This window comes from Corvus moneduloides, chromosome 8 (assembly GCF_009650955.1).
Source record: "Corvus moneduloides isolate bCorMon1 chromosome 8, bCorMon1.pri, whole genome shotgun sequence".
Classification (NCBI taxonomy): Eukaryota; Metazoa; Chordata; class Aves; order Passeriformes; family Corvidae; genus Corvus; species Corvus moneduloides.
The window spans coordinates 20,156,342-20,175,886 of NC_045483.1; the positions used below are offsets into that span (position 1 = coordinate 20,156,342).

Genomic DNA, 19,545 nt, shown 5'->3' on the forward strand with positions numbered 1-19,545 from the left:
CCAGAACTGTGAGCCTTCCTGGCTGGAGGTGTGCTGCGACTGCTCTGGAGCTCCTTGCAGGCAGCAGCAGTGATCACAGTGAATGACAAAGACAGGATCCTTGCCCAGGAGGGAAAGCCCTTCCCACAGGGTGCTGGCCACAGGCTCTGCAGACCTACTCTGCAGTGCAGCAGCAAATGTGGGCACTGCCCCAACCCAAATTAAATAAAGCTCAAATCTTCATAAATAGATTTTTATTTATTGGATCATTAAGGCACACACATGCAGCACTATCCATCTGCAAAGCATGGTCTTGGTGGGATGTGCTGCAGGAGCTGTGTTGGCGCTGTTTGATGCAGCCACTGCACTCAGTGATCCTGTGACAGAGCACCAGTGCAAGAGGCTGCAATGTCACCCAGGGCCTCCTGGGGTGTGGTGAAGTTCCGTGAGCCTTCAGTGGTCTCTGCTTTGTGCGTGTACCTGTGTTTGGACTCCTTCCTGAAGGCCTGGGAAAGGTGGGCCAATATTCCTGCTGTTGATTTTAGTAAAGGAGATGTAAAGGAACAGCCAGTTTCAGGACACTGGGGAGAGTGGTTCAGTGCTTTTCAGCGGGGGACAGCACAGAGCTGATAGGCAGGAGGTACGTTGCCTGTCCCACTCAGAGTCGGGGTTATGTTGAGCTCCTGGGGGTTGACAACAGACTTCAAGGTAAAGTTCTGCAAGATGGTGGCTATGAGTAAAAATATCTCCATTCGTGCCAGGCCCTCTCCAGGGCATATTCGTTTTCCTGAAAGTGAAAGCAGCAAATAGTACTCAACGGGTGTTTCTGAGTTGACCAGAGTTTGTACTAAGCGGCTGGGTTGCACAGCTTTGTTTACTACACACAGCCATAGCAGTGAGATGACTGTCAGGGTTACTGAGGATATTTTCAAGAGAAGAATTTGTTGGCAAAAGACCCTTGACAGTTTGGATGGGTGTGTGAAGGAAGAACAGGAGAAGACTTAACCATGGAGGAAACACCACAAGAGTTAAGATGAGAGAGAGCAGGGTGACACAAAGCACAGGTGAGGAATTGGAAGATTGGGCCTATCAGTAGGTGAATGGTTGCACATAGCCTAAGAGGTACTTCAAATTTACTGGGGAAAAGTAGAGTTACCACAAAAAGATTCATTCAGGACAACTTGGGTATTTTAGACAGTGTCAGTGGATCCCATTCATGTCATTACACTGACAACTCCTAGTAGGAGATTTGAGAAGCCATGAGGCCTGAAGAAGATGGGACATGCCATTGGAGATGCGAGCAGCAGGGAGGAGTTATCCAGAGAGCAGTGAGCCCCAAGGAAGCACCAGTGGGATTGTGTTGAGAAGAGGCAGTGTGTGTTGCAGGGAAAGGCAGGGTGGTCTCCAGAGGAGGAGGCTGACAGAGAGAGGAAAAAAGCAAAACTGTGCTTTACCTGCTGAGAAGGGCATGAAGAAGTCGCTCTTCCTAAACGTGCCGTTCTTGTTCAAGAAATGTTCAGGGTTGAACTCATGTGGGTTTGGAAACTCTTTACTGTCATGGAGGACAGAACTGAGGATGGGGAAAATCGTGGTGCCCTGAAGCAACACAAGAAGAGCAGAACGTGAAAGGCAGGCAAATTAAATCACTCAACCTGACTGCCTGCCAAGTTGAGATTGTGCTTCTGTGTATAACCCTACCACTGCCTTTGGTTTCCCTTTGGGGACCCTTTAGAGACCCTTTAGAGGAGGCAGCTTTAGGGAGACCCTACTGAATGTCACAGCAGTTGTTGGCTGCTCTTCCTGAATGCTCCCTCTCGCCTCCAGAACATTTATCCTCACTTTGCTCTGGTCATCAGGGGACACCCCACCTAATTCTTCTCTTTCTTGGTATTTCATAATAATGACCTTGTAGATGCACCATGTCCCTTCTTTTCTGTGAGCCCAAAAAGTCAAAAGCACACAAGGTTGTGGAAAAGAAGGTCAATTCCTTTCTCCTGACAAATTTCTCCTGCAACAATCCTCTACCTTCCCACTTCCTGACCAGCCATTAACAGGGGCTGGACTAATCAGCAGCGATGTCACAAGAGTTCTCTGCTGGAATTTGAGCAGTTCTCTGGGTCCTGCCATATGATTTTACACAGACAGCTGGAAATCACACCACCAACCGCCCATGTACTGCTGTTTCCCAGCTGCCCACAGTCACCCAGAAGAGCAACGCACAGTGCTGCAGTGGGCCAGGCCAAGCCATGGGCTGCTCTAGCCCACCAGCCTGCCTCTGGCAGTGGCCAGCAGAGACTGCCTCAGGAAGTGTGCTAGAACAGAGTAAACAGGTTGGTTTGTTCCACTGAATGCAGACATACCCTACAGCATTTTGTGGCTCAAGGTCTTTCTTTGCTCAATAACCAGCAACTGACTTTGCTCGCAAGCATGTGCACAGGCTGTCCTGGATGGTGGTAAGCAGCTCCTCAGCTTTGCTGCCATTTTTGTGAACCTACTGTGCTTCTGCAGATAGGTAAAGATGCAGAGCAAGGGAACAATGGTGTTGGTCAGAGCTCCTGTTCTAGTCTTGGCCCATGGAGCATCAACAAGGGAGTGCAAGTGAGCTACAGCTGCCTGAGAATAAAACCCTCACAAAGGGCTGGGTGAAAACAAGGTCAGGCCACAACAGTTCTAACTCGTGGCTTGTAACTGACAGCCTAAGAACTGCTGAACTTGAGGGAGCTAACCTTAGGAATAACATAGTCTCTGAAGCTGGTGTCTTTGGTCACAGTGTGAGGGAGAGCCAGGGGGATAAGAGAGATGAAGCGCTGGATTTCATGGACCACCGCATCTGTGTAGGGCATCCGGGTCCGGTCAGCCACACAAGGTTTTCTTGATCGTCCTACTACCTGGTCAATCTCTTCTTGAATTTTTTCTGTCATGAGAAGCACAAACCATCAAATGGGTAAATAAAACCAAACCTATCTTGATAGGTTGCCCTAAGCTGTTTACAAATCATAGATGGCAGGAGCATTATGTTGGTTTTGGTGCTGACTAGAACACAGCTCCACTGCTGCCCATGCAAGGAAAGTTCTCCTATTGATTTGGCTAAATAAAGACGTGGACACAGGTTCCACAGAGAGAGAGGGAGAGAGAGGGAAGGATAGAGAGAGATATGAGGGGGATATTTGGGAGAATGATGTGGCATTAGACATGTGCCCAGCCCAGGGGAATAGCTAGAGAGGAAGAGCTCGCAAACTGATACCTTGTATCTTTGGGTATTTGAGAAGAAGCAGAAGCCCATATCGTACAGTGGTGCTTGTTGTCTCAGTTCCAGCAATGAACAAGTCGAAGGCGCTTGTTATCAGGTTCTTCATGTGGAAACTGGAATTGGGATGATCTTTCTCCTAAGAAAAAGGCTTTGTTGTTTCTCTGGCTGAGCTGAGAGAAGTGGCCCTTTCTCATGTCATCCCAGGCCTCCCTTTTCTCCTAGAGCTGTTGCATTTCTCTGCTAAGGTGCAGCAGCCATCTGGGGCATTGCAATGCTACCTTGAGCAGTAAACTCAATCCCAGAGCAACCTTCTTTTGAGCTGTGCACTTAATGGTACTCCACTGCTTGTTTGCTGTGCCAACTGCTTTCCAGTGAAAGAACTGCAAGACCAGACTTAAAAAGTCCCTGTGTTTTGGTGAGAGCAGAGCAAGCTCTCCCTCTCCAAGCAGCTGCAGGTAGTGGTGGCTGCTGAGCACTCAGACCCAGAGCTATAACCTCTAATACAGGCAATAGCTGGGGTATTTGCTGTTTTCCCATTGCAAAGCTGACTGGGAAGGGGTTGTCCCAATGTCTGTGTTACTTATGAGAGGGAAGGACTCAGCACAGGTGTGTTTGGGGATGAGCTGGGGCCATCTGTCTCCTTACCTCCTGCATTTTGCTGAGGAAACAGTCAATGAAATCCTGAGGGGAGTTGGGATCTAGGGAGGCTTGGTGCGACTTCACCTCCTCTGCTACAAAGGCTTTTAGAGCATCAAATTCTGCAAATATATTGTTGTGTGGGCCAGGCAAGTAATCCAGGATATTTGAGAACATCTGGTACAGCTGGAAGGAAAGAAACATGAAGGTGCCTCGTATGATTTTTATATGTATAAATTTGCCCCATCCTTTTGATGTTAGCAAAAAGCCAAGAAAAGCCTCAACTCTGTGAAATGAGGCAAGCAGAAGGACTATGAGGCTGGGCAGTCTGACAGGGCTTGCTTAGTAGTAGTGGGAACCTTATAAGTGGGAAAGAAGGGTATCCAGGACTATTGGGAAGCTGCACTTAGCTGGCAAAGCCAATTCCATTGGTGAGGGAGTGTCTCACTCTTGAATGAAATCCCTTCTGTGCAGCAGAGCATTGATGGGGTCCTAAACAGAAGACTGAAATGGAACTTCATTGGGAGGGAGGCCTCCTGCTCTCCTGGGAGGATGTTGCCACTGTGAAATGCCTACTGAATGTACCTGTCCCCAGTGGGAGTTCATCATCTCGAAGATGTTGTTCATGTTGTTCATCAGGGCCAGGAACTTCTTGTCTTTATAATCATATCGTTTCCCAAAGACAATGGAGCATATAACATTGGACACAGAACAGCTCAGCATGAAGGTTGGGTCAAAGGGTGTTCCTGTGATTTCAGAAAAGTTACAGACTATAAAAAAAGCCACAAAATGTTCTATGTCTACTGATTTCTACTGTGGGTAATCTGAACTCTGGTTGTTATTGGAAATATCAGATCACAGACTCTGAGTGACACAGAAGGGTCCTCCAAACAGAACAGAACATGATCACAAAATTATTACAGCTTTGTAATAAGAGGTAGCTGGTGCATGGACCAAATCCATAGGAACTTCATTCCTTGCTGAAGATGTGAGCTCCCTTTAATACAGCCTATTTTTTCAAATATAAAATGTATTAAACATGGACTGTACCCTTTGTTTTGTTGATCTCTTCCAGCAAGTAGTCAGATTCCTCTTGTATCCTCTCTTCAATGCTCCTCTTCCCCATTCCAAAGTTCCGCAGAGTGGTGAGAGAAAACCGCCGGACTTGCAACCATGGCTCATTGTTGCTAAAAACAATCCCTGCAGAGGAAGAAGGAGAGGGAAGACCTGGCTTGGGCATGCTGGGTGCGAGATGAACAGTGGCTCATGGTGACAGTGAGCCCTGTTCCTGGAGAGCACTGACATGGTAGTGTCATAGCATACTGTGGTTTGGAGGTTCTGTAGACCAACTGCCTGCTTTTGGCCTTCTCCGCTACTGACCCAACTTCCTTGTGAATAATTCATCACTCACCCACACACAATTTCCCTTGCTGCAGCTGGTGGCTGCTGCCCCTTGCCATTTCCCTGCCCATCTTTGAGAACAATCTGGCTCCCCTTCTCTGCTACCTCACCCCTTTGAGTGGTGGAAGTCAGCAATTACAGCCCTCTCTGGCCACCCACCCCTTGCAGTTTTCCCTCATGCAAGATACACTCCAGCTCTAATCTGCTGAACGCATCTTCAGCCCTTCCCTTCTCCTCAGAAGGAGCTCAGTCAGCCAACATACCTAATCCATTGTTAGTCCTATCTCCTATTGGCATGCGTCCTCTGGCAGCAAACTCGTCCGCGCGATCAACCAAGGCTTCTTTCACCACATCATGTCCATGCAGCACCACCACTGGGTTCAAGCCCAGGTGCACTGTGAACACTGGTCCATACTCTTCACTGAGCTGTAAAAATGCAAGAGAGAACATGGCCATGGAGCAAATAGTGAGGAAGAGTGGGAAAGTCTCCTTGCTGCTGCCTCCCACTGCAGACAATTAGCCTCACACACTGGTAACATCAAGATTTGGTTCTCTCATGGTAAATGTAGGTGTGGAGATGGGTCCCAGTTATCAGGCCCTGAACAACCTGGCAACAGCAATGAGAGGGGACAGCTGCAATCCCCATGACTTTTCTGCTCCCCTGGAATTGCAAGTCATCAAGCTATAGCCACAGGTTGACCCCATGCACAGGTCCCATACATTTCTCACCCACAGAAGAAAGAGAGAAGAAGTGGCCTTACCTTCTCAAGGGTTTTGGCCAAGTTATTTGGTTTCACCTGCAGCAGGTTACCTAGAATGGGAAGGGGAGCTGGTCCTGGAGGCATCTTCCCTTTTCCAGACCTTCCTTTCCATGCTGCAAAGGAGAGCAGGCAAGCAATGCAAACCAGGAGGACAACAGTGGCTCCTCCCAGGAGCTCCATTTGCTTCTGTGGCTCAGGAGGGAGTGACTCTGGCTGCCAGAATCTGAGTTTATATACCAAAGGTCTGTGTTAGCTCAAGAGCAGCTTTTGGGTTATTTGGCTGAGTCAATGTTACTAGTCAATCATTTGTTAGGTTGCCCTGTGTTATAAAACTAAGTCTTTTATTGGTATTCATTATTCACTGAAGACACACCTTTGTAGGTTAGTGACGGGTTTGGTCGGGACGGTCGGTGACGAAAGATCTCTATAGGCAGGTCTTGGGACACAGTCGGTTTATTGCAAAGGACGTGGGTATTGGGGCACTGCTCAGAGCTGCCAGACTCAGCTCTGAGCAGGCCCAAGAAAGCAAGAGAGTAAGCGGGTAAGAGAGAGAGAGAGAGAGTGTAAGAGCAAGAGTAGAAGTGGAAGTAGAAATGTCTGAAGTCCTGGTTACAATACAATAAATCATCTTCTGTACTGAATATTCTAATTGTCACTAACCAATCTAATACAAGATACAAATCCTATAGCATTTACATACAGCCTATAAGAGTTCTTATATTACCATAGAGTGTTACATCTTAACTTCTAAAAACTACTCTTTGGACCCCTTCTGCTGAGCTAGTAGGGTCTGCTCTGACCCTTGGACCTGCCTGCAAGCAGAGAGTATTGTTCCATCAAGAGGGGATTACCTTCAGTCGGCCATACCATTGTTTTCCAGTTGTTCAGTAACTAAGACTTGGTATTTCAAAAGTGGCTTTCATTTCGATGTTGCCTGTAGTTTTCATATTCCCAAAATCTTTTGTCAGGCAATCATATTTATAAGGCTTTCCTGTTTCATCTTCCCCAACACACCTTATCTCAAACAACTGCAGACACCGACAGAGATTAAGAAATCTGTAATGTGCCCATAAAACTTGGTTTGTTTCACCTAGAGTTGTTAGAGGTCATGCTAGGGGCACACTCTCCTACTGAGGCACTCACAGAAATTCACTGTCACAAGAGCAACTTAAAAGTACTTCAGTGCCATTTGGGTTTTCTGTTCATCAGTACTGATTGTGGAAGCCCTCAGTGGTGTGAGCCATCCTTCATTGTTCCTAAAATCTTCCTGACATTATTAGTAGAGTTTGAACTGCATGTGATTTGCCAAAGGACATGCAACTGTATTTTCCTCAGTGCACAGCAATAGCCTCAGTCTCTCTCCCTAGGGGTATCTGGCCTCACGAGAGAGGAAAGTAAAAAATATCCATCTGGCAAGGGCAGAAAGGTCTCCAGACATGACAATAGACAAGAAAGGACTTGCTGGGTGAGATTAAACAAAGATGTAAGAAAAGGTGACAAGACCTTGAGACTCTGACCTCTTCAAGGTCTCATAGAGGAGAAAAAGAGGCAGAGAGGAGAGAAATCCAGAACTTGTGAGAGTCTCTGAGGAATGGCTTCCCAAGCTGGGACAGAGATGCACTTGTCCAAGGCTGGGTATAGGTTATTGCAACCTGGCAACTAGTCCTTGCACTTGCAATTACCAAAGAAGCTCATCCTACCTACTGCTGGAAGCTGGCATGCACAGGTTCTTGTTTTGTTGATGTCTGACTCCACTATGAAGAACTAGTGCCCTGGAAGTTCCCTGGGTGCTCTGGGAGAGAGCAGAGCATGTCTGGTGTGTTGCAAGGGCTTAAAAAAGAGCTGGAGGCTTCCTGCCCAAGACTACTCCAGAGCCTGCATACCTGCGGGGTCCCAGCAGTGGTGTGGCTGTTAGAAACAACCCTCAGGGCTATGCTCAGCTTGTTCGGTCTGGCCTTATCCCTCTGTCTCTCCTGAACTGTGACACATTTGCAGGCAAAACTGATCAGAAGGTGTTGCAAGGATAGGGGATGTGGGACGCTGTCTCCCACAGTAAACTCCTGGAAAAGCTGGCAGCCCACGGCTTGGACAGGAGCACTCTTTGCTGGGTCAGGAACTGGCTGGATGGTCGGGCCCAGAGAGTGATAGTGAAAGGTGCTGCATCCAGCTGGCAGCCAGTCACCAGCGGTGTCCCTCAGGGGTCTGTACTGGCACCAGTTTTGGTCAATATTTTTATTGATGACATGGATGAGGGTATTGAGTCCTTCATTAGTAAATTTGCAGATGACACTAAGCTGGGAGCCTGTATCGATCTATTGGAAGAAAGGAGGGCTCTGCAGAGAGACTTAGATCTGTTGGATGGATGGGCAGAGTCCTACAGGATGAAGTTTAATAAGTCTAAGTGCCGAGTTCTGCATTTTGGCCACAAAAATCCCCTACAGCATTACAAACCAGGGACAGTGTGGCTGGACAGTGTCCAGGTGGAAAGGGACCTGGGGGTGCTGGTCGACAGCCGACTGAGCATGAGCCAGCAGTGTGCCTGGACGGCCAAGAAGGCCAACGGTATCCTGGCCTGCATTAGGAGCTGTGTGGCCAGCAGGAACAGGGAGGTCATTCTTCCCCTGTACTCGGCACTGGTGAGGTCACATCTTGAATACTGTGTCCAGTTCTGGGCCCCTCAGTTTAGGAAGGACGTTGAGATGCTTGAGTGTGTCCAGAGGAGGGCAACAAGGTTGGTGAGGGGCTTGGAACACAAGCCCTATGAGGAACGACTGAGGGAACTGGGGTTGTTTAGCCTGGAGAAAAGGAGACTTAGAGGTGACCTTATCACTCTCTACAACTTCCTGAAAGGAGGTTGTAGACAGGTGGGGGTTGGTCTCCTCCACCAGGCAGCAACTGACAGAACAAGAGGACACTGTCTCAAGCTGCATCAAGGAAGGTACATGTTGGATATTAGGAAAAAGTTTTTCACAGAAAGAATAATAAAGTACTGGAATGGTCTACCCAGGGAGGTGGTAGAATCACCACCTCTGGATGTGTTTCAAAAAAGACTGGACATGGCACTCGGTGCCATAGTCTAGTTGAGGTGTTATGGTATGGGTTGGACTTGATGATCTTGGAGGTTTCGTCCAACCTCGTTATTCTGTGATTCTGTGATTCTGTGACTTGGTGGGAATTAGCAAGAGGCCTGGGTGAACTGAGTGCTTGGTGGGGGTGTGCTGTTTGCTGTACAACAGTGTGTTAACGTGAGTTTCCCTTTCACGCAGAGGAGCTAGTGAAGGTCTCCATCCCTTGCAAAAGTTTTTGTACCTTCCCTACAGAAGGGAGTTCTAAGTCATCCTTGTTCTCTTGCATAGGTGCAATAATTTGCTAGTTGTTCTTTTCAAATCTCCTTTTACTTCTTAGAGCCATACTCAATACTTTGGTGGAAAAACTGAATTGCCAACAACTTTTGGCTAGTTGCTGATTTGCTGGCCAAATTCCTGCATCAGCTCATATGCTGTCAGGCCAGTTCATGGAAGTTCAGGTAGGTTTATGGACTTTTACCTGATGAAAGTAAAGTTCATGAGAGTTTGCATTGCCATATAAGGTGGCTGCCAGCTGCCAATGTTCATGACCTTGCCACCTTGACTACAAAGTTCCCTTGTTCCCATGGCACTCATTGATCAGACTAGTGGCCCACAGAGATGTTTCATTCACCTACCTTCATCCTCTGCATGTCCTTCCTGTCTGTGGTGGCCTTGGGTGCTATCTAAACTGGTGCTTACAGCTGGGTCACTGTAATGCTGAGAACTATCAAATGGGCAATGAAAAGATTTCTGAGGAAGAGACACCTGCCTGTTTCATCTCAGCTAGGCTGCTTTCCACTTTCCATAACAACTTCTTTCAAACAAAGTGTTTCGTTTCCATGGATTTCAGGCTCATTTGAAGTGCCTCCCATCCCTACATGATCAAACACAGCTGTTTAGTGTCTGTGCAGGAATTAGGAAAGGGCAGTTCATAACGCCTCAGTGGATCTACAGCACTTCCGGGGTTGTTTCATGTAGAATCATCCTTTAAGTCCATGTAGACATGTTTGCTGTCAGCATAAATAAAATATTGATGGGTTAAAGTGTAATAAAAGTACTTCCCTATAGCTCCAAAGTACTTCACTGATTTTTACCCAATTATCAGCATGTAATGCAATCAAAGGAAGCATTCAGCAGTCATGCAGTGATGATATGATTTGGGCATGCACAATGTTCAACTTCTAAAGAGATGAAGCCTCCCTCCCTGCCAAAGTCCAAATGTTTTCCCTGAGTGCCTCTCCACTGTTGCTGCCCAGTGCCCAGGCAGGCACTGTGGGGAGCACAGCTGGCTCATGAGGGCTGCTCAAGCCTCAGCCACACAGGCAGCCTGTCAAGATCCATTGCCTTCATCTCCTGTTGTGCAGAGCTGCTGACAAGGTCTTACACTTTTTGGAACAGCCATTCTGGTTGGTGCATGAAATTAGCAGAGGCAGGCACCATGACGTTCTTCACCAGCTCACCAGCTGGGATCCTGGCATTCTGCACAGCTGTGCAGCAAAGATGGGCTGTGGGATGAGGTGAAAGAGCAAAGGAAATGCCTTGCTCAGACTCAGATGCTGCCCACCATGACTGTGGTGAGGGCTGTTTTGGGCCAGTGTACTGATGGCTGCACAGTGGTGTGCAGACATCCAGGAGCTGGAGGGTCTGCTGAGGGCAGAAGTGTAAAGACATTCACAGTTCCATTGCATGAATGCAGAAACATGCATGGAAAGATGGACAATGAGGCATTCACTTAGTGTGGCTGCCTGATGTGTGGCTGGGGAAAAGGCTTTCCATGAGACCTTGCAGTTTCAGGCAGGCAATGGTTGCTGGCAGGCAGAGTTTTCTCTGGGATCACAGAGGCTCCATTTCTCTGTGTTTCAAGCCCATCTTAGGGGCCCACCTGCCAGTTTTTGGGATAGGGGTCCCAGAGAGCACACCATCCTGCCACTTAGCAGCCAGGCCTGAACCAGTCCTGCAACTATCTCCACACAACCACACTGCAAACAGGGCTGTAAGTCTGCAGCCAAGGGTGTTTACAGGGAATTACCACTGTTTAGGTGTGCAAAGCCTTCTGAGCTCCATGATTTCCCACAGACTTTATGTGGAGGACTATTTCTGTGCTTTTGTGGCAGCATCCTGTGTCTGGCATTTGAACCAATATAATCTTTAAAAGAGTAAAAGAGCATTGTCACTAAGTTTCTTGCACTTATGCCATGTAATGAGCAATTAGAGCAGCAATAGGGTGCATGGGAAGAAGCAGACAGATCTCCTGCATGTTCGAGCTGTGGGAAGAGCTCAGGGTAAGAGACAAGGTTTGAAGACCCTCCTGGGGCTCCACAGTATGAATAGAGACCCATCTCTTGACATAAGCTCAACTCTTGCCCTTTGGTTTTCTTCAAAGAGTGCAAGCAGACTCTGCTGAGTTCAGGTGAAAGCAATGGAAGGTGTTAAACTGCTGGGCTGGGTCCACCTGGACACTTCAGGGATTCCTGGTCCCAGCTGGCTCCACAATTTAAAAGGGATAGGCTAAGGATAGCTACTTTATGGGCCTTAGCAAGAGAGCAGGATGGGTGTTGTAGGGCAGTCTAGGGCTGCATCAGGAGCTATGCTCTTCTGGGTGCTTCTTGGTCACCTGGCTTTGGTTATGGGGGCTCATGTCAGTGTTTTTTCTGATCCTACCCTGCTGATCTGTGGCCAAGAAAGCTTACAGCTCACCTTGCCTCCAGGCTGGGAAGGGAATGCGTCATTTGTACTGACTACCTGGGGTAAGTGAGACAATGTCAAGTAGCATTTTTTAGCCATATCTTTGCCCAAATGCAGAGGTGAAGGGAATGAGAAGAAAGAAACAGGTTCTGATGTGAAGTGTTGCTGAACAGCTTCAGTGCATCCTGTGTAATCAGGGGGCTGTTTATGTGACACAGCAGTCAAGGATTTGGCAAAGGGCTATGCCTGGATCTAGATGGTCTTGGCTGCTGGATCCTCTCACTGCTGTTCCAGACCCTAATGCTGGCTTGGTCCCTGTTTCCCACAGAAAGGTAGGGTTGTAGTGGATCCCATCTGCAATGTGGGATGCTGAAGCCCCTGCTGCTGTGTCTTCTTCCCCTAGATACTGAAGGGAAGGCACATACTCTCCAGAATGACTCTGACTGTGGGCTCTTGGTATCTGGGACTCCAGATGGCTCCAGGAAAGTATTGGTCTCTTATGCTGGCTGTTATGTCTTTGAGTGGGTGAGTGACCTTAGGGATTCTGCTGGGACTATAACCACTGCTGCTCTGGCTGTCCTGACTGGTGTGGTTTTCCCCTAGGATGGCAATTATCTTATACTGGTTGGGCTTGAAGGAACAGATGCTGATGGGCAAAAGGCTCTTCATGAAGAGACACTACTCAGGTGCCCTGTGGACCTTCCTGGTAAGATACAAGCAGCTGTCAGAATCTTGTGGTGGTGAGTGCCATTCCTTTCAGATGGCTGTTCCTAGTCAGTTTTGGGGCTAGGAGAGGGGACTTATTGCTGTTCAGAAAACTCCATGGAAGAGGGTTTGGACATGGGAGCCACCAACTTCCTGGGGACTTGTGCCTCTCTGCAGGGTCAGCAGGTGAACATGTTCATTGTGTCTCCCAGCCATATTCTGGCTACATGAGTGCCTGCAAGTTCAAGGATTGAACTGGAGACTAGGTACAATGATTTTCTTAACTGCCAAGAGTTGATCTAGAACACTTTATCTTGACAGATCCAATTTAAGTCCAGTTGCCTGTACGTGGCTTTGGGGGGAGTCTCTGTTCCATGGAAAGGCAGCTCCCTCCTGAGCAGGCTTCTATGACAGATCCAGGACATGTGTTTGACCCTCACCTGACTCTAACTTCCCTTGATTCATATGCAGAGTCACCAGGATACCTTCCATCAGTGTCCTTCATGTCTTTGTCCCCCTGCTCTTGTGCTTTAGCTGCAAAGTCCTGCTGTTTTTTCCAGCCCTGGATGCTCCAAGCGGTACTGTCTGTTCAGCCGTTCCTAGCCAGGACCGGCTGCTGTGTGCCTCCCTGCCCATCAGCCAAGGAGACTGTGAAGCACAAGGCTGCTGCTATGACCCCAGAGACAGGGTGAAGCCTTGCTACTTTGGTAATACAGGTAAGCCTGAGCAGCGGTTCCTCCCTTCCTCCTGAGCTGCTGCAAAACAGGATTCCTCCCTTTGCTGGCAGGGCAGGGTTGGTGTGTACCACTCCTGCAGGTGGCTCAGGGCTATGTTTTTGTCTATCAAGAATATCATGTCCCAGTGATGTGTCCAGCATTTTCCAGTGTATTGCCACAGACCTGGTTTTATGGCCAGAATCCCTGTTGTTGGAGCTGGTTGTGCTTGTCTTGCCATGCTTAGCACTTGTTTTGTGGGTTAAAGGCAGGACAGCTTGCAGGACTTGCTGGCCTTGTCTTGGTTGTGATGTTAGGGCCTCCTTTCCATCCCTCTTCTGTCCAAGCTCAAGACTGATTATAACTCTTCCTCCAGTGACAGCTCATTGCACACCAGATGGCCAGTTTTCCATTGCTGTTTCTCGGGATGTGACCCTGCCACCTGTTGCCCTGGACTCAGTGCAATTGGCCAGTGGACAGGGTACTGGCTGTGTCCCTGTCCTGAAAAACAATGCCTTTGTTGTGTACCAGTTTCCACTCTCTGCTTGTGGCACTACTTTTCAGGTAAGAGCTGCAGCTGTCACTAGGCTGGAAGAGCTGGAACAGCCTGACATGTCTTTGGCTGCTTAATGGACATCCTACAGACTGCCAGAGGCCAAATGCTGTTCTCCAGCCTCATATTGATCCAGCCTGAGTTTACCACAGTGATGATGCCTATCTGTCATTCCAGGTGACTGGAGACCAGGCCATATATGAGAATGAGTTGGTGGCAAGCAGGGATGTGAAGACTGGGAGCTTTGGCTCTGTCACTAGGGATAGCATTTTCAGGTATTACCCTGGGGCTGATGTTGCTGGGTGCCACTGTGTTCAATGTCACTAGAGAAATTCCTGCTTGTCACAAGCTCTGAATTCACATGAGGGCACTGGAGTAGGTTAAAGACTGGTATGTCTCTAATTAGTAGGAATAAAGCTGGTGTTGACCAGTGACACTCTGCAGATTCTCAAATTGAAACACTAAAGAGAATTTCAAGTATTTGTTAAAAGGAAGTGTTGGAAGAAAGGGGATATAACTAATTAAAGCAGATGGTATGTTGCCATATTGGAGAAAGGAGGTATCTGAGTGACTTTTCTTTTCCTGATTTGGAGCTTTCCTTTCCCACCAGGCTACATGTCCGATGTAGTTATTCCATCAGTGGGAGCTCCATTCCCTTGAGTGCTCAGGTCTTCACATTGCCACCACTCCCTGCTGTGTCCCAGCCAGGTCCTCTGTCTTTGGAGCTGCGTGTTGCCTCAGGTAGGAGAGCTTTGCAGGACCTACTCAAGCCTCTCAGTGCAGGGCTCTGGTCTCTGATGAGTAACAGTGGAGTATTGATGTGTTAACCCAGCACCGCTTCCCTGCCATGGTGCGAACTTACTGATATGGCTATAAAGGATGCCTGTACCTGTTTCTGCCTGCTCTGAAATGGCTCTTGGGTTTCTTCTGTCCCAGATGGAAGCTATACTTCCTACTATACTGACAGTGACTATCCCGTTGTGAAGACTCTGAGAGACCCTGTTTATGCAGAAGTCAAGCTCCTTCAGAGAACAGACCCAGACCTGATTTTAGTTCTGCACCACTGCTGGGCCACACCAAGCACCAACCCCCAGCAACAGCTGCAGTGGCCAATTTTGGTGAATGGGTAAGTGACTTGTAAACAACTTTGGGTCAGGGGAATAACTTGCTCTTTTTTCACTGCTTACTCTTTCTCCTCAGGTGCCCTTATGCAGGGGACAACTATCAGACTCAGCTGATGCCTCAGAGTTTCACCTCAGGACTACTGTTCCCCTCTCATTATCAGCGTTTCACCCTCTACACATTCACCTTTGTGGACTCCACTTCCCAAGAGAAACTCTCTGGGCTGGTAAGATCCTGTTCTGACTGCCTAGCTTCATATTTAAGACAAGTAAAATGTGTGAGCAGTAAGAACCACTTCATAACTATGAGACTCTTGGGGGAGTGGGGCAAAGACTAGAAAAATCACCTCCTGAAACAGAAGGGGAGAGGTTGATGCCAGAAATCTTATTCCCTGAGGTGAATGTGGTAGAGAGAAGATACATCACTATATGTGTGACAGAAAATGTGACTACTAGAAGGGTAGTAGTTTACTTAAGCAAATCCTATCTTGTCTCGTGAATTAGCTTAGGGTGTGTGCTCTAGTTATGCTGATTAATATTCTCTAAACTACGTTTCTTGGCCAAAATTACTTGGAAATAACTTTGAGTACCTTTTTGAAGCATCTTGGGCTCTGAATCTCATTGAGCTTCTCCAGTTAAGTCACATGAAATTCACCCTGCTTTATAATGTTTGCTCAGCCCTCCTAGGATCAATTAATACTTAAAATTGGTCTCAGCTGTACCTAACAAGGTTCACAGTGCAGTGGTGCTCCGGCAGCCGTATTCCAGGTGTCAGGGAGAAGTGCTGTAATGCCGGATTTGACCGAATTTGAAAGCGTATGGTGTAAAGGTTTTGAAGCTGCCTTGCAGCGGACAGCAGAGGGCTCCAAGGTTACAGCCTGGATGTGAAACAAGCCGAACAGACTTTCTTGCCTTTCCCCATCTGTGACCGGGTGCTCTGGTATGGAGTTAACTCTCCTCATAGCAGCCCATATGGTGCTGTGGCTTTGGATTTGTCGCTAAAACTGTGTTGAAAACAGATGTTCTTGCTGCTTCCTGAATAGCACTTGCAGAACACAAAGACTTTCTCCTCATTCTGCTGTCTCTCAACCCCACGTGAGTCAGCATGGAGTAGGCTAGAAGCTACGAGGCAGCAGAGCTGACTCAAATTGGCTAAAGGAATATTCCATGGTGCACGATTTTATGCTCAGCAGTAAACACTGGGGGATTTAATCTTCCAGTGTAGCTGGGCACTTCTGTGTCTGTAGGAGCCGGGTAGGTGACTTGCCTTTACATCGCTTGTGCTTTAGGTTTTATCTTCCATCTTCTCCTCTACTTCACTTGTTTAACTGTCTTTATCTCTCCAGCTACAGGCTTTCTTGCTTTTGCTCTTCCTATTCTTTCTCTGCCCTGCTGGGGCAGAATAGGGGAAGTGAGGAAGCAACTGTGTGGGTGCTTTAGCTGTTGGCTGGGGTCAATGCACCACACCAGGATATCACCAGTCTCCAGACACTGCCTGAGGGATTTCAGGCTGTGTTCCATTTTTCTCTAGGTGTACCTGCACTGCAGTGCTTCAGTGTGCCACCAGTCTGTACAAGAGTCCTGCACCACCACTTGTCCTGCCAGAGCCAGTAAGTGTCCTGGCCTTCTGCTTCCCTATCCAAAGAGGCAGCAAGGGCCTAGTCTCCAGGCTGGGGAGTAGGAGATAAGTAGCCTATGCACTAATTCCCTTGAGCCATGGATAGCTTAACAAGGCATTTCCTGCTCCTTTCCACTGACTAAGGGCTCCTCTTGTGCCAAAAAGGCAGAGGTCTTCATAGGCTCTTAGCTCTGTGTGGACTGACATGGAAACTTTGGTCTTCAGAGCTTCTTGTGTGTTGACAAAGTTTACTACCTTCAGGGCTATAGGTCTTCTTACCTACAACCTTCATATTGCTCTGTAGGGGGTAAAAGGAGTGCTGAGCATCCTTTTCAGGAAGGTACTTCCCATGTGTCCAGCAAAGGCCCTGTGATTTTCCTCCAGGATGAGCTAAGACAGGATACAGCCAAGGATGACCTTGGTAAGTGTTGCAGCAGAGCAGGAGAAGGGGCCTAGTCTAAGGCTTTTCTACAGAAAGGCTGAGCCCCTAGCTCATCCCTGTGCCACACTGGGAGTATTAATTGGGGTGTCTCTCCCCACAGGAGTAGCTGTGCATGCTCCAGCCCCCTGGGCTCTGGGATTTGCTGCTGTGGCAACTGGGGCAACTCTGTGTGTGGTGCTTGTGATTTCTGTGCTGTGGCAAAGGAAGGTGTCAGCAACACATGAACTCAATGGATTGCAATAAAGTGGCTGTCACACCCATTTGGCTGGTGGTATCCCTTCCCCTGGCAACCCTAGATATAAGATTTTATTTGCAAGGGAAAGTTATCCCAACAGCCGTGAAAGCAAAGCTTTCCAAATGCTCCAAACTCCTCTCACTCTGGAATTCTTCTGCTCTAGGCTTGGTGTTAACTGCCTGCCTTGGACAAACTGGAGACCTTGTCAAGGCCTGGGGTGCAGACTGAGGCAGGATTGATGCTAGGTAGTGTTGGCGTTTCTGTTAATGACTATAGTGGCTTTCAAAAGTAGCGACCTTGGCTCCATTCAAACACTGAGCGGAAGTGTAGCAAAACTCACTAAAATGAGATCCTGCAGCCACTTCTCTGGGGGTGCAGAGCAGGTATCTTGACTGTGCTGAGGAGCTGGGAATTGCACACTTGTCCCTAAGGCACTAGGTAAGTTAGGACTGTGCTCCTGTGGCACGGCTGGAAAGCAAGGATGCCAAAGCACTACACAAATGGGCCTTCCTAATGATGCTGTGCATGAACTTGCTTTTCTTGTCCTAGAAACAGAAAAGGGTAGGTGGCATTTTTCTGGTGAATGAGAATACAGAAACATCATTCCAACTGGAAAAAAATAAAAGGGCCTAGGTGGTTTGAACTTCAGGGGAAAAAAATCAAACTTTACCTAGAGATTAATCTTAAGCGTTCATGTGACAGCAGACAGTTAGGAGTCTTCAAAGGTCTTGGATTAAAGCTAATTTGACAGCACTGTTGGCATAACAGGGCTTTTCTTAATTTTTTAACTTATTTCTTTTAGATGAGAAATAAAACCTGCCATTTTGAGCATCAGGAGCCGTTCAGTATGATGTTGTCAGTCCTAGCAGCTGGGCAGCATCCCTCTTAGCTTTCTGAGGTCCTGGGTGAAAAAAGTACAGCAAAACTCTGAAGTTAGTAGAGGGGAAATTGGGCTCCACCCCCTCCTTCCTGCCCAGCCTGGGGAGCTCTAGTGCTTGCACTCACACTGAGTTCTGCTTACAGCTGCTGGGGGGTAGGTAGTCCTTGAGGGGAAAGAAAGATGTTTTTCTCTTTTTTCCTCTAAGACTTGATTAGAAATCCTCCCTGTTAAGGACAGGAGAGGAGTCTTAATTGTACTGCTTTGGGGCCTTTAAAAGGGAAGAGTAGCACTTACACATGGAAGCAAAGAACTGATCGGTAGCTTGCTTGAGGTAGCAGATATTGTTCTTTTTAATTAGTTTTTGCTGATACTGTGTGATAGGAGGGTGTTAACAAGCGGTGGGATCTGTGTTTTAATTCCTTTCCTATTCCAACAAACTTCAGGAGTCATCTTATATTCTTATTTTTCTAGTAGAACTGCTTTTCCCTGCTACTGTCAGGATAACCAGTGATCTTTGTCTTGCATGCTTTCAAAATCTAACTAGAAGAAAAGACTGCTCCAAGTTGTGTGATGGGAGGGAGAAGGAGATCACAGGCCAGAAAAAAATCATCATCTGCAGATAGGTCAAACAGCCTCCTCCTTTGGAGCGGGCCTCTGGCAACTAAATGACCTTTGTACAGGTGGAGCTCTGTCTGGGAAAGCAGAGTGTGAACTCATAATGTGCCTCGTGACAAGTCTTTAGCAGCTGTCTGTAATGTTAATTAACTGGGCAATTAGAGGAGTAACATAAACCACACCTTCACAGCGCACCAAGCAGCGTGTTCTGGAACTGGTTTTAAGTGTGTGTGTAAGCCAAGACCTGAAAACCTCCTGACTGCTACTGGAGCCTTCCTATGCCTCAGTAAGGGAGACAGAAATATTTGCTTAGAGAGTTTAGGTGCCTGTGTGCATGCTGAAGGGGCTGTGAGAGTCAAGTCCCTGCTGCCCTTCGTGGAGTTACTGAACCATCCCAAAGTGGCAGGGAGCTTTGGGTGTGTAGCATATGGGAATTGTGTAGATGCCCCTGCAGGGACTGTCCCTTTTGGTGCAGAGCGGGGTGTAGGAGGTTGGTATGATGCTTAGTGTAGGTTATGTGCAGTGCTAAGTGGAGGTGGGTGAGCAAAGAAACAAACTTAATTCTGTTATCCACTTTGGGGAGTCTTCTGTGTTTAAGGCTTGCTACTTGGTCTTCAGCCAGTGGGAAGGGCATGAGCAGCTGTGGGATGAGATTTGTTCTTGTGAAGCACTGGCACAGGGGCAAAGGCAACCTGGAGGTCTCATCCTCTGCTGCATTGGCCCTGTGTTCATTGCCTGTTCTCCAACACCACTGGGGTGTTAGTGGCTCTCCTGGCTCCTGTTATGCAATATTTGCTTCTGCAAGCAGTGTATTCTTTTCTTTTTATCTTCACGGGTGTGCTTCTGGCTTACTTTTTTTCTAGGCCTCTACATTCTTTAGTTG

The 19,545-nt window shown here is 47.8% G+C and overlaps 2 protein-coding genes across 2 annotated transcripts; one reads left to right on the forward strand and one right to left on the reverse strand.

Annotated features, from left to right (window-relative positions):
- Window positions 1–216: 216 nt before the first annotated feature.
- Window positions 217–6,240, reverse strand: LOC116447580 (cytochrome P450 2C9-like). Its single transcript, XM_032116929.1, has 9 exons — window positions 6,028–6,240; window positions 5,530–5,692; window positions 4,916–5,065; window positions 4,451–4,611; window positions 3,875–4,051; window positions 3,224–3,365; window positions 2,706–2,893; window positions 1,434–1,575; window positions 217–766 (listed from the first exon to the last, which is right to left on the reverse strand). The coding sequence occupies exons 1-9, from the start codon at window positions 6,205–6,207 to the stop codon at window positions 585–587; spliced, it is 1,485 nt and encodes a 494-aa protein (XP_031972820.1). The 5' UTR covers window positions 6,208–6,240; the 3' UTR covers window positions 217–584.
- A 5,202-nt stretch (window positions 6,241–11,442) lies between these two features.
- Window positions 11,443–18,718, forward strand: ZP4 (zona pellucida glycoprotein 4). Its single transcript, XM_032117011.1, has 12 exons — window positions 11,443–11,842; window positions 12,184–12,305; window positions 12,384–12,486; window positions 13,046–13,201; window positions 13,575–13,762; window positions 13,929–14,026; window positions 14,362–14,492; window positions 14,688–14,877; window positions 14,952–15,099; window positions 16,404–16,482; window positions 16,795–16,911; window positions 17,033–18,718. The coding sequence occupies exons 1-12, from the start codon at window positions 11,644–11,646 to the stop codon at window positions 17,173–17,175; spliced, it is 1,674 nt and encodes a 557-aa protein (XP_031972902.1). The 5' UTR covers window positions 11,443–11,643; the 3' UTR covers window positions 17,176–18,718.
- Window positions 18,719–19,545: the final 827 nt, after the last annotated feature.

Excerpts from the sequence above, each read along its gene's own strand:
- LOC116447580 (XM_032116929.1), bottom strand. The coding sequence starts at position 6,207 with ATGGAGCTCCTGGGAGGAGCCACTGTTGTCCTCCTGGTTTGCATTGCT. Across the intron at positions 5,693-6,027 it reads TGGCCAAAACCCTTGAGAAG|CTCAGTGAAGAGTATGGACC; the intron begins GTAAGGCCACTT and ends GCATTTTTACAG. Across the intron at positions 4,052-4,450 it reads TGAACTCCCACTGGGGACAG|CTGTACCAGATGTTCTCAAA; the intron begins GTACATTCAGTA and ends CTTTCCTTCCAG.
- ZP4 (XM_032117011.1), top strand. The coding sequence starts at position 11,644 with ATGGGTGTTGTAGGGCAGTCTAGGGCTGCATCAGGAGCTATGCTCTTC. Across the intron at positions 12,487-13,045 it reads GTGCCCTGTGGACCTTCCTG|CCCTGGATGCTCCAAGCGGT; the intron begins GTAAGATACAAG and ends TGTTTTTTCCAG. Across the intron at positions 13,763-13,928 it reads CTTGTGGCACTACTTTTCAG|GTGACTGGAGACCAGGCCAT; the intron begins GTAAGAGCTGCA and ends CTGTCATTCCAG.